The sequence below is a fragment of the Cuculus canorus genome, chromosome 3 (genome assembly GCF_017976375.1).
Source record: "Cuculus canorus isolate bCucCan1 chromosome 3, bCucCan1.pri, whole genome shotgun sequence".
NCBI lineage: Eukaryota > Metazoa > Chordata > Aves > Cuculiformes > Cuculidae > Cuculus > Cuculus canorus.
In genome coordinates, this window is record NC_071403.1 from 42,888,840 (window position 1) to 42,903,678 (window position 14,839).

At 36.2% G+C, this 14,839-nt stretch overlaps 1 protein-coding gene across 19 annotated transcripts in view; it reads left to right on the forward strand.

Annotated features, from left to right (window-relative positions):
• Positions 1 to 14,839, forward strand: part of EYA4 (EYA transcriptional coactivator and phosphatase 4) — a 153,012-nt gene that overhangs the window by 106,584 nt on the left and 31,589 nt on the right. For 12 of the 19 annotated variants that reach the window (XM_054063450.1, XM_054063458.1, XM_054063449.1 and 9 more), the window contains 5 exons: positions 5,410 to 5,476; positions 7,401 to 7,543; positions 7,687 to 7,830; positions 8,785 to 8,864; positions 9,243 to 9,426. In XM_054063450.1, coding sequence (XP_053919425.1) covers positions 5,410 to 5,476; positions 7,401 to 7,543; positions 7,687 to 7,830; positions 8,785 to 8,864; positions 9,243 to 9,426 — 618 coding nt within the window. The remainder of the gene's footprint in view (positions 1 to 5,409; positions 5,477 to 7,400; positions 7,544 to 7,686; positions 7,831 to 8,784; positions 8,865 to 9,242; positions 9,427 to 14,839) is intronic. The other 7 variants (XM_054063459.1, XM_054063468.1, XM_054063463.1 and 4 more) reach the window with 2 other exon arrangements.

Consider the following 14,839-nt stretch of genomic DNA (forward strand, 5'->3'; position numbering starts at 1 on the left):
TGCTTCATGTAATGAAAATGTTTCTAAAACTGAGTGTGTGTTGTTTTTTAGGCATCAGTAAATGCAGATATGTTCAAAAGTTGGTTATTCAGAAATTTATAACAAACCTAGTGCCTGAAGAAAAGGTCTTTTATGAGATGTAAAGTAAGCATATAATATTTCTTATTAGAAAAAAAGAATTTATTATCCTCATTATGATTATAGTGAAAGGAACCCCATCAACTTAAAGTCTTAACAAGTTCCATTAAAAAAATTGTTATACTTAGCTAAAAATCAGCTTTTCTTTCTCGGTCTGTTGTTACTTTATCCTAAAATTTTACTAGTTATGATTACAGATTATAAAATGTCCAACCATATAAATGATTTTGTGATTGTTGGTGAAGTTTTATCAGCTTCTGCCATGTATTTAAGACATCTGAGTTGGATTCCTTGCGTAAAACGTGGCTAAGGCAATGTTTTCCTGAAGGGTTGCCAAAAATTGGAGCCTCCCATTCAGGTTTAGATAGCTAAGTAACAGCTTAGTTTCCCAGGTGCGACTCACCTGTTCGTTTCCACTGACTTCAAAAGGAGTGTTGAGATCTCTCCTCTTTGGAGATTTGGAAACAATCAGTGCTTCAAAAAAAGAAAAAAAAGGGAGGAATTTAAGCCTTATGCAATCATTTTTTTGTCCATTAGCCACCTGCACACGCAAATGAATTACGAACCTGTTTCTCAGTTTCGGCTACAAACTGAAGCATTAAATGAGTATAGTTATTCCCAGGAGGAAATCATAAGTCTGCCTGTGTAGGTGATGTGCAGTCTTCATCATCAGAGCTGCCTTGATAATGCATTGAGCCTTTCATAAAGAGTGAATCCATTACTTTCACACTTGCCCTGTACCTGTACTTGCAAATTGCACAGTTTGGTTGGCTCAGATTTGCAGCAGAAGTGTTAAACACTAAAAACTCAGCAGAAAATTATTTCTCTGACATCTTAACCTAATTGGTTATTTGGGAAGTTTAGTGGGTTGCCAAAGACAATAAATACTAACTGGTAGCAAGATGTCTTTTGATACAAACCAGCTGCAATTGAAAACAATGTATAACAAAGCCCAACATTGAACACTGTTTTCTCCTAATAATCAGTTACATACATGTGTCATTCCCAACTGCAACCAAGTGATAATGCTAGTACTTTCTTCCATTTTTCAGACCACGTGTGAGCTCATTTCTTGAGGATGCATATATATATATATATATATATATATATATGATGTGTAGACATTATGACCTTAAAGATCTCTAGCAATCCAAACCATTCTATTACTGTATGATTGTATGAGTATATCATTCTATGATATAAGCCAGTACCGGGAATATCACCTACTCTGTCTTATACAACCACAGGTTAAAAGGACTAAAGCATCCTTTGTTAAGTAGGGAAGGATTTAGATATGTTATTAAATACATTGTGAAATGAGACATGGGTGAAAAGAGAAATCCTTGCTCTGAGCCATTTGAGAAGCTGCCGTGAAGAAATCCTCTCCTTCAAATATTCTGCCTTTTAAAATTGTTTTCCTTGCTCCAAGGGCAATCAAAACCCATGGAATGTCCTGGGGATGGGCAGAATACTCAGTGAGCCCCAAAGGGTGTAAGGTAGACAGCTCTGTCCCTGATGACCAGCTGTAACATGGAAAGTGATGGTGAAGCAGACTGTGAGTTGTAGGGCAGGAGTGGTGGATTAGGACTTACAGGTAACTGTGGTGAACCCCGATTTTTGATGGGTGAGCACTACAGCATTTTAAAGCTGCATTGAAACACTCAGTCTTTCTCCTTCCCTGGCATCACAAATGCCTCTGAGGTGGACTTGCTGGCTTCACAGTCTCCTGGAGATAAACTGCAGTTGATACTGAATGTGTCAGACTCAAATTGCACTCCAGTAGTGTAAAGGGAATATGCTAAATAAGAAGCTTCACCTCTCAAGTCCCACCATGCAGTGTTTAAGTTGAAAAATAAAGCACGGAGATCTCATGGAATTAAAGTGACAGTCACCACTGTGACCTTACCCAGGCCACGGTGTTGCAGTTTATGCTCCTGGCTCCTGTTCCTCCATCCCTCAGAGCTGCAGAAACTGTGCCTCTTAGCAAGAGCTAATCAGGTGGAGAGTCATGTTGTGCACCCCTCTTCCTCCTCCTATTTCTTCGAAGAATGACAGTTCGTAATTAATATCAGTATACTCAAAGCTTTGTGGTCCAGCAGCAGACTCCTGTTGGGGTGGGTATTCACAGGATGTGGAAAGCTGCAGAACAGCCTTGAGCTAAGTGTTTTCATATTCTGTGAATTTGCTGCAGCTGCTGTACTGTGAGTGCATGCATTTTTATGTTTAAATTGCTTACAATACTGGATTAATTTGAGAACTGTTTATCGTTTTAATGGAGTGAGGAGAGAGACTTTTGAAGTTCTCATTGTCCTTTTTGTTTAGTATTTATTACACAAAAAAAAAGAGATGGAAAACAATTTATGAAGGCTGTAAAGGTGGTTAGGAAATTCCATGGCAGTATAACCTACATTTGATTCCCTTGTGTGTAGACATTGTGATTTGTTATTTAAATGAGATCCTTTTAACCTAACCTCTTTGCACAGAATTTTTCAGATGTATAATGAAAAAATACAAAATTCCAGCTTGTGTTAATATACTGAACCAAATATATGCTATTAGAACGCTTTTTGGTCATTTTAATTCTCCACAGCCACCTTAGCCAGTTGAGCTAAAAGAATAACTGGTAAGAGTTGGCTTTCAACTTTTTGTCACCTATATGAATCAACATTATTGAGGACTGGAATATGTTTTCATTGACACTTCAGAAATTAAGTGTACCTGTCTTGAAGAGTATTCCTCTGGTGAATTCAAGTAGGGAAGTCTTAGAAATATTTGAGTTTTTCAGAGGAGAAACATTTTTTAGTTTTGTTTTTAATATAAGCAATATAAAATAGTGCCTAGCTCCATTCTTATAAATGGCTGTATAAAGTTGTGATGTTACTAAAACCTTTACAACATGGCTCCACCATCTCCTCCATTGCCAACAGTCCCCAGAAGTATGGCGAGGAGGCTATCCAGCAGTGAAAATTGTCTAAGTCCAGTAACTCCTAGAATTACCAGTCTGATCTGTGAGATACAAGCGTAATCCGCAGATTTATTCAGTCATAATGTACTCTTATGATAGGTCTTACAACCTGTGTTTCTCAAACATCTCACAGTCTAAGATATAGTACACACATCAATGGCACAAGCTACTAGAGAAAGAGTGAAAGTAACAGGCTTTTAATTAGAAAGGCTCAAAACTTACTCTGGGGGCACTTGCCACTTTTTCTCTTAATTCCCTACAACCTGTAGTATCATCAGGGAAATTGGAGAAAAAAAAAAAAAAAAGGAAAATTTAAAACCAGAAACATTCCAAAAGTATTTTATTTTTTTGTCTCAATTGATGAAAGGTATATTCAGGAAGAATTAAAAAGAATTAAAAAGCAGGACAGCTTTTGCTGAAGATCATCAGGTTTTGATAGCTTAAGTGATTTAAATGAACTGTAATTAATTTTTTGTAGTTTACATCAGATGTGGTGGAATGGTAAATGCGCTTTAACCGAACTGGTTAATCAAGTGAGCTGTCATCCAGCAAATGATCAGACAAAAATTGGAGCAGTACGGGCAAATAAGACCTGATAAGCCTATAATGGATCATGAAAGCTCACTTGCCCTTAGAATCACCAGAATCACTCTGTTAGCTATTGCTTGTCTTTAGAAAGGTCACGGGGATACAACAGGGAAGACTAATTACTCTTCGAGCCTTAAATAACTGAGAGCATCTGTTAAGAGTTCTGTGGGCCATTTATGTCAATATACACAGCTATGGGTTTGTCTAACTCTGGATATAGCTGTAAGCACACTTAGTGGATCATTCTGTGGGTTTACCTTAAGCGATGGAAAAGCATTCACAAAAAAAGAAAATATCCACATAAAATTAAATTCAGCAGATTCCCATCACAGGCAAACCCTTTATATCTTTTTAATCAGCAATTTTTTTTTGTGAAATCTGGTGGCACATGTTCCAAAAATTATTATCCAATTCTTCATTATTTTCAAGTTATACTCAACTGCACATTTAAAAAAGTAGCTAATTGTTTTTCTTCTACTGTATTTTCCTACATGTTCGAAATGCGTTTAAACTGGCTTTAAAAATATGAGGCTCTGCTTATGTTCAATGCAATAGATCTCAAAGACATTAATTAGGCTGAGATGCAGAAATATATCATGTTTCATAAAATAGTTAAGAACCTAAACCTATTTGTCATTTATATAATTCTGAAAATTCATTTTTACTACCATTACAATCAGCACAGGAAGAGGGTACACTTTGAAGTACAACTATGATTGATTACACTAAAGAAATTCCAGTGCTTCGTTGTGTACTACTTTAATCTTTTGAAAAGTGAATGAGCAGCAGATGGCCTAATAAAGACACTCTGTATGTTTGCCCAGTATGGATTTGCTTTGCAGGGATTGGATCAACACTTTAGAGTACATATATATTTGGAATACATCTGTCTTAGTCAAGACAGATGGCTAAAGGAAAGCGAAACTTCCAAACACTTGGAATTAATCCAGCATGAGAAACGCTTCTGAATGAAATTTTAATAGGATATGACTATTGTTCTGTTAGCTTTCTTGGAAGAATGCAGCTGTGGATTGTACAAACATATACAAATTTGGTGGCTACTGGACAGGGCTGTTTATGCTTACTTTTGAAATAATATTGTTGTTAATATATATATGGCTGTGTTCTAGTTATGTTATATTATATTATTTTATATATAATATGACTGTGTTCTAGTTGACCTGTTGATTTGTTTTCTAGTAGTCAGTTCAGTAATTCAATGTCTTCCATCACCTAAGCTGGCTAAAATTAACTACACCTATATAAAATACCCAGTATTAAAACTAAACTTGATAATGTGAGATTTTAAAAGTATGTGCATGTTATTTCAATCCTGTGCAATACCATATGTTAAATCAGAAGATTATTTTTAACTACCAATTTTAATACAACTTGCAAATTCAAAAGATCTATGGTGTGTGGTTCACAGATTTGGTATGAAACATATGCCTCTGCAATACACTCAGAAACATGTCAGTCACACTGAAAAAGCACGACATACTTGTCCCAACTAAGGAGTTCTGTACAATGATTAATAATTTGTGAGATTTTAAATTTTTGTAATAAGATGTTGCAGTTCAGGTGACATCAGCTTTGTTGAAAAGCTGTCCATTTCACTAAGCTTCTCTGCTAATGTTGGTGCATTAGTATTCAGAATGTTCTGCTGTTTTGGTCTCATGATGTTTCTAACTGCTGTACTCTTGTTTTCTGTTTTGCAGTAATAACAAGTAGTGGCTACAGCCCAAGATCAGCGCACCAGTACTCTCCACAGATATATCCCTCCAAGTTAGTGTCTGCACCTCTTCTAGTCTTTTATAGGGAATTGACCTGGGCTGTAGGCAGTTCTGTGGTTTGTTGCAAACAAATGTTCATCAGCAGAGAAAACAGAGAGAAAGGAAAAAACTTCAGCCTCAGTATTGACTCCATTATAACTCGCTCTCCAACGTTTTTTCCTCATGTGGCTGCAGACTCAGATCCTGCTCTGTACAGTATTGCTGCACAAGAAATACCCTTGAATAACTGCACACAACAGAAGAAATAAAAGTCAGACTATTACATTCTCCGACATCAGCATCTTAACAGTGCTGGCAATGTATACAGACATATTTTGAACAAGACAGGTTATATTTAGAAATTGCAATTGCATGTGCAAGATGCATACTGAGGAGTAACCCTGTCACAGACCCTCCCTGCACCAGCATTGCCAAAGGCTTCCAAACATTCCACACTCATGAACCATCCTTTCCTCCTCCTTCTCTGGTATCATAAGATTTTAAAAAAACAAATAATTTGAATTAGGTTTTGATCTCATCATTTTTATTTGTAACCAGTGAGTGTTGTTAACAGTAGAAAATTTCTTTCATTTTCTTTTGAGGAAAACAGACTCTTGGGCAATCACAGGAATCCAGGAGTGGGAACTTTAGGAAAAAGCACCAAAGATGTTATGTGAAATGGCTGCAGTTGGCAGGCTATTAGTTTGCTTGTCCTGCAATTAGTGTTGTGCACAAGGGTGCTTGATACCAGTATACCATCTATTTGTTTCCATGTAGTTGATACAGCTACCTATGTGACTTTGATACAGAGAAAAGATCGAAACTGTAGTTGATAAGGCTTTTTCAAGTTTCTTAAACAAATTGGCATTCATATCACGATAGCAAATACTTACTGATAGAGAAGGTAGGTGCCTGAACTAAGAACAGCCCTCATGCCACTTAAAACAGGTTCTGGCAAACTGTATCAGACACTTTTGGCCAAATAAATTACAAGGTGTAATAGAATTTTTAATCTACTGTTATAATTTATAGGCATCTAAATTAAAGAGCAATCCTTTTCTGATAGAAACGGCTGCCAACTGTACTGAACTAATTAGAAAGAAAAAAATAAAAAAAAAAAACCCCAGAATGTGAAATTTAGTCATGGCTTTTAATGGCCAGGTTTCAGTTAGCATAATTCTGCAGGGTGTGTTTATTCAACTCTTGGTCCATAAAGTGTTATTTGACTTACAAAATAATCCAAGAAAAATGTTTCTCTGTATGTTTTTGCAACTCTGGAGGGCAAAAATTTTGAACACAATTTTATTCAATCTCTCTGTAAAACCCCAGTCTTCATAAATAAAAGACCATTTTATTTCTATTCTATTTCCCCAGCCCATATTTTCCAAATGTTTAAAGTCCATTTGGTTGCCAAAGTATTGCTGTCAGTATTTTTCGTGCTGTTCTCAATGGGTGTGATCCATCTCCCACTGAAGACATAGGCTAGATGTCAGTTGAAGAAGAACCATAGACAGAGGACATAATGTAGTAACTTTAATGTTCACCTCTGTATTTCCTTTGTTCTTCTAGTCCAAGTTTCCTTCCAATGGATTAAAAAGCATGAGAGTTTGTCTGTTTTAAGCATGCTGGTCTTGGCTTAAAGGGGTCAAATAAAGCCACAGAGTTGTGGCACGGTCCACCTAGAGCTGGAGGCAGTAGCTTGTGAATTAGATTGTAGTGATGTGACAACACAAAATATTCACCATGGCCTAGAGAATGTAAGCTGGAGTGTTTTTCAGCTTATTTCAGTGGGGGATGGAATAAGTCCCAGAAGAGGAACAGTTGGCAGAATAATGAACTGCCTTTGGACATCTTTAAACCTTTTTCTTTACTTTATTGCTTGAATCAACATACAAAGTATTTGTTGCCACAGTAATGCTATTTTTCCTGATATTTAGGCCCTATCCACACATTCTTTCTACACCAGCAGCTCAAACAATGTCTGCCTATGCCGGACAAACGCAGTATTCAGGAATGCAGCAACCAGCGGTCTATACAGCCTACTCACAGACAGGACAGCCGTACAGCTTACCCACTTACGGTATTTGGCCTCTTATTACTTAACCTTGCGTAGAAGTAAAAGCAATGTCGGTGGGAATGTGTTTTGATCTTTTTTTATATGTTATTTTCCCAACTGTAAGAAAATATTTTAAAGAATCAGTTGAAAATTAATTTCTTATACAGATTTGGGTGTAATGTTGCCAGGCATCAAGACAGAAAGTGGGCTCTCGCAGACCCAATCGCCACTGCAGAGTGGGTGCCTCAGTTACAGCCCAGGGTTTTCTACCCCACAGCCAGGCCAAACACCCTACTCTTATCAGATGCCAGGTGAGTAGCCACCGCTCATCCCATCTCGCTACTGATGACAACCCCCTCTCCCCATGTATTTATGATATATTTTCCATTCATTTGTGTAAAGTCCAGCAAGTGGAGTTTATTGGCAGCAACTTTTACTGCTAAAATATAAAGTATTTTTTTCCAGTTCTGATACACATACATGTATTCCTTTTGATCATCTGTTAATGTAGATCTGGTCATGCAATGCAGTCCCTATTTGCACCTTCATCTTTCAGTGGTATGAAATCACATGGCAGGACTGGAAGCATTTGGTGTATTTATTAGCGTACACAAGTCACTTTTCCTTGTTTCTATGTTATTGAGTAGCACAACATGTGATACTTGTTTCTCTTTGGATTAACATAATTGTTTAGAATGTCTCCTTAATTCATATTTATTATTTCATTTCTTATTGAATTATTAATTCACTTATTACCATTTGATCACTGATAACCTGTTTTATTTGGAATTTTTTTAAGCTTCTTGTACAACGGTTAATCTTCTAAACGCTACACATTACAGTATGAATCATCTGACATATTGAAAACAAGTTAAAATGATTTTAACTCATCAGTTAAAAACACCTAGATCATTAAACTATTCTTTAATTTTTTTTCTGTTTCATAAGTGTTGGAAATGAAGGCAAAAGAGAAAAAAAATAATTGAGGAGAAGTGAGACAACAATAAATTGAAAAATTCTGTCTCAATCAGTGTAATGACTTAATGCCAATACCATCTCTGCATGGTGTGAGAAGAATGTATGCCTGTGTGTGTAGAAGTAGCATTCATTTATTTTAGTTTCATTACAACATTTTAATGTTTAAACGGAAAATAAAAGTTGTTTGTTCTTCCAGTTCATCTATATCTTAACACAGAATGTTGTATTTAGAATTTTATTTCTATTGACATGCAAGTTCTCACAGTTTTTTTTTTTTTTTATTTTAGGTTCTAGTTTTACACCATCATCCACTATTTATGCAAACAATTCTGTTTCAAATTCTACAAACTTCAGTAGTTCACAGCAGGTATGAATATTAACTTTTTGTAGGCCAATTACAAAAGGATTTTTGTAACTCCAATAGCATATTATTTTAGTTTAGATCAGTTATGTTGAATTAGAATCACTGTGGTTCAATGCTGTTTTCTGTGGAAAACAATTAAAATCCGAGTGGAGGTCTAGTTGCATCTTTTAGCACTTAAATACTCTATCAGCCTTGCTGTAGTCTTTTATTAAATATCCTTAAATTTAAAAAATAAGTTAAATAACATTAAATTAAAACATATCTAAACTAAACACCCAAAACTATTGCAAAAGTCATATAATTACATACTTAGAAATACTTAAAGGAAAAATCACTCATTAGTCTACTGAATTAATTGCTCTGCTGCATTTGCTGTTTTAGGATTATCCATCATACACAGCTTTTGGCCAAAATCAATATGCACAGTATTACTCAGCATCAACATATGGTGCATATATGACCTCAAACAACACAGCTGATGGCACTTCTTCATCATCGTCCACATACCAGTTACAGGACTCTCTCCCTGGCCTGACTAGTCAACCAGGTACAGATCTACATTCAGGTGAAAACAATTTTTATATTTTATTCCATACCTGTATAAACACAAGATTTCTATTTCCAGCTTGTTCGAATATTGACATTTTAAGCACATCTCTTTCAGAAAACTTCATCATGCAGAGTAGCCAAAATAAGCTGTTAGGAAACCTGTCTAGTTTGTTTGTTAATTAAATGAACCTCTTTCAAGATCGAGATGGTTGTCTGTGGAAGGAGAAAGCCTCAAAAAAAGTTACAGCAGTCTGGTAGAGGTCTGATGGTACTGAAAACAACGGTAACAAACCTTTAGTAAATTTTTAAATACAAATTAAATGAGCCCTCCTGTTACTGCAGTGGAACATTCTTATATCCACCTACACATTCTTATGTATTGCTGTAAAGAATTTAAAACAAGATAGCGTTGTTCATTTAATTATACCCCAGTCATGCTAGCAAGTGTACATGCACTTTGTTCAAATGTATACAAGCCATGCTTGTTAATTCACAAATTTAGGTAACTAAGAATAGAGCAGTCAGTTATTAGCACAAGTATCTTTAAAAAAAAATAGCACTGAAGTGAATTAAGCCTGGAAAATAAAGATCTCGGAGACATCAGGAGTCTTAATTTGCCTGCCCAACCCTGCCCCCTTGTGCATATCCTGTAAAACAAACACAGTGTTCTCTAATAGTTGTAGTCTTAAGGCAGCACTGCTGGGTAATGACAGCTCTTAATTTTTTCTCATTAACACTGTAACCCAGTTCACAGTCGTTTACTCGCTTCATTCGCAGTTTTGTGAAAACACAAATGTTAATGCAGATTTCTTAACTTTATTTTCTGTGCTAGATTTCTAAGTGTCTGAACATCTCACTTATTTATTTTCTTCCATTTAATTTATATATATATACGCACATATGCCTATATACATATGGGACTAAAATGCAATAAAGGAAAGCTTAAAACTATGTATATGAAATTATGCATGGTATAGTGCAGAGCTATGAAGAACTTAGTGGGTTACTTTAGGAATTCACGGCCGGTCAGACAAGTGTTGTATCATTACTGGGTGAACATGCTACTTTACTGTATTATTTCTATGATATAGAAAGTTCTTAAAGATCTAGCTCAATATTATGCCATATAGTCATAACCTAAGCAGCATACTAAGACTGTGCATGGCGTCTATGGGAGAAGTTGTCACTTGCCAGCTGCCTGGCTCAGTGTTGCTAGACCAATCTCTTCCAGGGACATTGGCTTCACTCATGCAGCGTGGGTAGAGTCTGCCTTACCCACAGACTGCGAGGATTTATAAAAGAAGTGGCAAATGGGGTTTGGATTAGGCTATGGATAGGGGGCAAGTGAGCTTCAATCACAAAATCAACTCATTGCATAAATCTTCCTGATTCTCATTGTATTAAGTGTAACATCTCACGGAAAAGTGTAGTAGAAAACCTAATGTATTATAATTATGAATTTGTACAAAGGAAAGGTAATTAAAAAATGTAGAAAAGCATAAGCAAGGCCTCATACTTTATATAAAGCTGCTTAAATTTATTAAAACTGTTAGAATTTTAATTGCATGAATTGAAATTTTTCCATGCAAGTTGTTTTCCTCAGACCGATTTTTAAAGTGTGCATGTGTGCATATGCACACATGTATTTGTCCTATGGCATGGTATGGAATGGATATGGGGAGATAGGGATTCCCTTGGTTTTTTTTGATGAAAGAGTTAAAAATTATTCAGTAGTCTCAGAATGCAAACTTAGGGGAAAAAAGCTAAGAGGTAACTTGAAATCAAGTGAAATTTCAACAGTTGCAGGATATCTGTAACAGACAAATCATATTTAAAGTATTTTTAAAAGAGTGTGGAAAGTACTCACAGCTGATGTTTTGATTATTGTACGTTCTGTGTACTTCTCTTTGTTCTTTTATTATTCCTCCATATTTTTATTTGAGAAAATCAGACAGTGTTTCTCGTATTGTTTCTCCCTTGTGTGCCTGTGTTTCTTGGAAATGCTGTATAAATTTATTGTGTAGTAGAAACCCCCTTAGTAATGAATAGCATTGACAAAAGAATCTTACATATCTTGGACAGCTTGGATAAATATTGAAAGCTTTACATCTGTGAAGCAGTAAGGATTTTTTTTGTTTGTGGATTATTTAAGCATATGAACTTGTTTTCCTGTTAAGTAGATGGCGCATCTGAACTTACAAATCTGCCTACACACTCGTTATTTCTGTGAAGTGTTGCACTGATCATGAGACCCTCTGCCAGGAGTGCAGCACATACTTTGTGGATACATGACGTGCCTGTGCCCTTCTGTGTCACTGTAAAAATAAATTTCCATCAGCGAATTGCAGTGTCTTACAGATCACTTCAGGCAGGAGATCATGCTGCAGAACTTCAGCGCTCACTGTGTTCACTTGCTGTCTAACAGGACTTCATTGCTCAGTCCTTAAGACTTCCTCCAACTAAAACCTAAGATTAAACACAGCAAGGCACTTCACTCTTCTGCCATCTCCGCTAGCTATTAATTCAAATAACTACTGAAAGCCTCTAGTATAGGATTCCTCCTTTTCATAATAAAGCCCCATCTTATCAAGAGTTAATATTAGTTACAATTTTATTTATTGACTGAGTAAGGAAAATGAGATGAAAATCGATGTCAGTAAGGACATTGAAGGCTGTGGAGCGATCAGTAAGGTCACATTGTCTTAGGTCTTTCTCCATAAGAAGAAAAGCAAAATATACTTTGGTAAACGTACAAACATTTAGACTTTACTCTTTCTGTTACTCATAACAAGCAATAACACATTACAAACCAGGACATAAAAGGGTTTTTAATGTTGAAGCTATCCGCTTGCTGCTGTTACTGGTAAAAACATGTAGCAAGTCAAGCCATAAGGAGAACATGAAGGGGTTCATGCCACGTCTTGTAAGGCTCAACTCCTTATCCTTCCCAGGGACTTTTCTTCTGTGTTTGTATTGTGCCTGCACTCCGTTAGGATTTTTCAAAATGCACCCACTACCACAGAGTATCTGTGAAACAAATAAGTATCTCCAGAGGCACTTCATCTTGTATTGGCATGTCAGGAGAACCGTTAAGGGGTTCTGCCTCAGGAGATGAGTACATTTGGGTATATTCAATGAGTACATGAGTACATTTAATGTAGGGTGGATAAAATTCTAGCCGAGAAACACATCTGTAGGAAGCCTGGGTAAAATCCTCATTTTTAGGCAACTCACTTTCATATGGCTATATGCAGGCTTTTCTCCTGTCTTTCTCAAACATCTTTTCTCCTGCTTCAGTGACACAACTGCATTTTAACAGGGAGGAGTCAATGTTCACATCAAGCAAGAGGTGGGAAACAACGTTTTGGATATGAAAGACCTCCATTGGTAACAGTGGTACTATAGGTCCCTGCCTGCTAACTGGAGCTGCTGCAAGGTCTCCACAGCATGGAAGGCTTCATGGTGGTCATGAACCAGTATATGAACATCTGCGACAAAATGGTCGTTCCATGTTCAGGTTTTAACATTTTGCTCTAACTTTATTGGATCTGTGATGCTGCTTATAGTTCCAGTGGGAGGAGGCTGTGAATTATATTTATTAGGCATGTGTTGGATATTGGAAAAGCTAAAAAATTTAAAGCATTGCAGTAAAAAAGGTTTGCCTTATATGAGCTGCAGTAGGAAATCTTCATGAGGGCAAGATTTTCATTACTTTTTGTACTAGGATTTTGCACATTCTTTTATGTTACATGGCTAATTTTTTTAATAACTTTTCCTTTTATCAGCATTAACCTCATTTCTAAAGCAAACGAAAGAAAGAAAATGCAGTTGCTCCTTTAGCCTGCTGTTAGTAAAAGGCAAGCCAAGCAATTAAGTCTACAGTTGTTCAAAAAAACATGCACTACTGACTTCTGCGGTTCTAAAATAGATGCATACCTTGCATTCAAGTAAGAGACAGCTGCTCATTCTGATTTAGAGATTAGCATAATGAAATAAAGTTCGCTTTAAATATCTAGAACTTACAAGGTACAGTGATTAGTTACGGTACTGATTAATGAATAATTATGCAATAGTATACAGCATTGACCCAAGCAGAAGCCTGGGGCAACTGGTAATGACTAATGTTAAATGAAAATTGAAGTTTTTTATTTCAGTTGTTGCATCCTTTCAGAGAAGATTTAGAACAGGGCACTTTTTGTATTTTATTTTTGGTAGATTAGAGTAAACACAGTCATGGAGAACAGATGTTTTAATGCATCGATATGGAAATGAGTCTTGATTTTGTTGTGAAGAATATGAAGATTTTTGTGGTAAGAATGTAAACATTCATCTTCACTTATTTAATTTTTTGCCTTTTCATTTCTGGGGTTTTGTTTTGTGATATTTTTTCACACTGTCAGAAAAATATAGGGCATTATATTTTTGTACAGAACTCCTGCACACTCAGAACTTCTTTTGAAGCCAATGTAGGTTTTTGCTGCACAAGGATTCTGATTTTGATTCTCATCTGAAGCATCTTGCTGTATGTTTGTATATTTTGCTGTTCTTCTCATGGAGAAAGAACTACAATAATGTGACCTAATTGATCGCCTCACTGCCTGCAGTGTCCTTATGGACATCAACACTGTGCTGGGAATAGAAATGATTAGTCAACAAGAACTCTCTCTCCATTCTGCCGGGACAAAGTGAAAACAGCATGGAAACATTATTCAATAGATATTATATTGCTGCTCAATTTTCCTGTCGTTTCTTTGCAAATAAGACTTTTAGCTGAGAGAAAATACTATGGAGTGCGTATTATATGCACATATCCAAATTAGGACAGACATACCTGAAATGATATCTGGAATAAATTCTCAGGCTGCTGTTCTGAAAATCTCTTCTTAGTCACTACCTGAAATTTTGTCTCTGATCTTTGCAAGCAGAGGAACAAATTAGTCTTGCAGCATTGAACTAGTCATCACCTAGTTTGAGAAAAAAGAAGTAGTATGAGCTTCCAGGCAATAGCAGAATAACTGGAGTAGTTTCCCAGGAAGTGAGAGCAACAGATTTGATTTCCTAATGTTTCTTGGAGGATTCATCACCTTCCATTTCAGGGTACAGGGGTGTGGATTCTAGTTCATGAAAATATGTCTTTCTACTCAATATTTATCAGTCATCCAATCAAATAAACCAGTGTGCCTTGGAGAAGGTTGTGGAAGCTAGATATATCTTTCTCCGTTAAATGTCCTAAACCAACAGTCTTGGAATTAACTTCCTTCTTGTTATCTCTTTCCCTTGAACATTGAATTCTTTCCTGACAATGTCTAGAGCTCTCATTCAGGAATGTGACATTATGGACTCACATCTTGTTCTTCCAAGAAATACAACGGTATTTTTCCAGTCAAGATATATAAATATATCTTCCCAGTGTGTTTATTTTAATAATC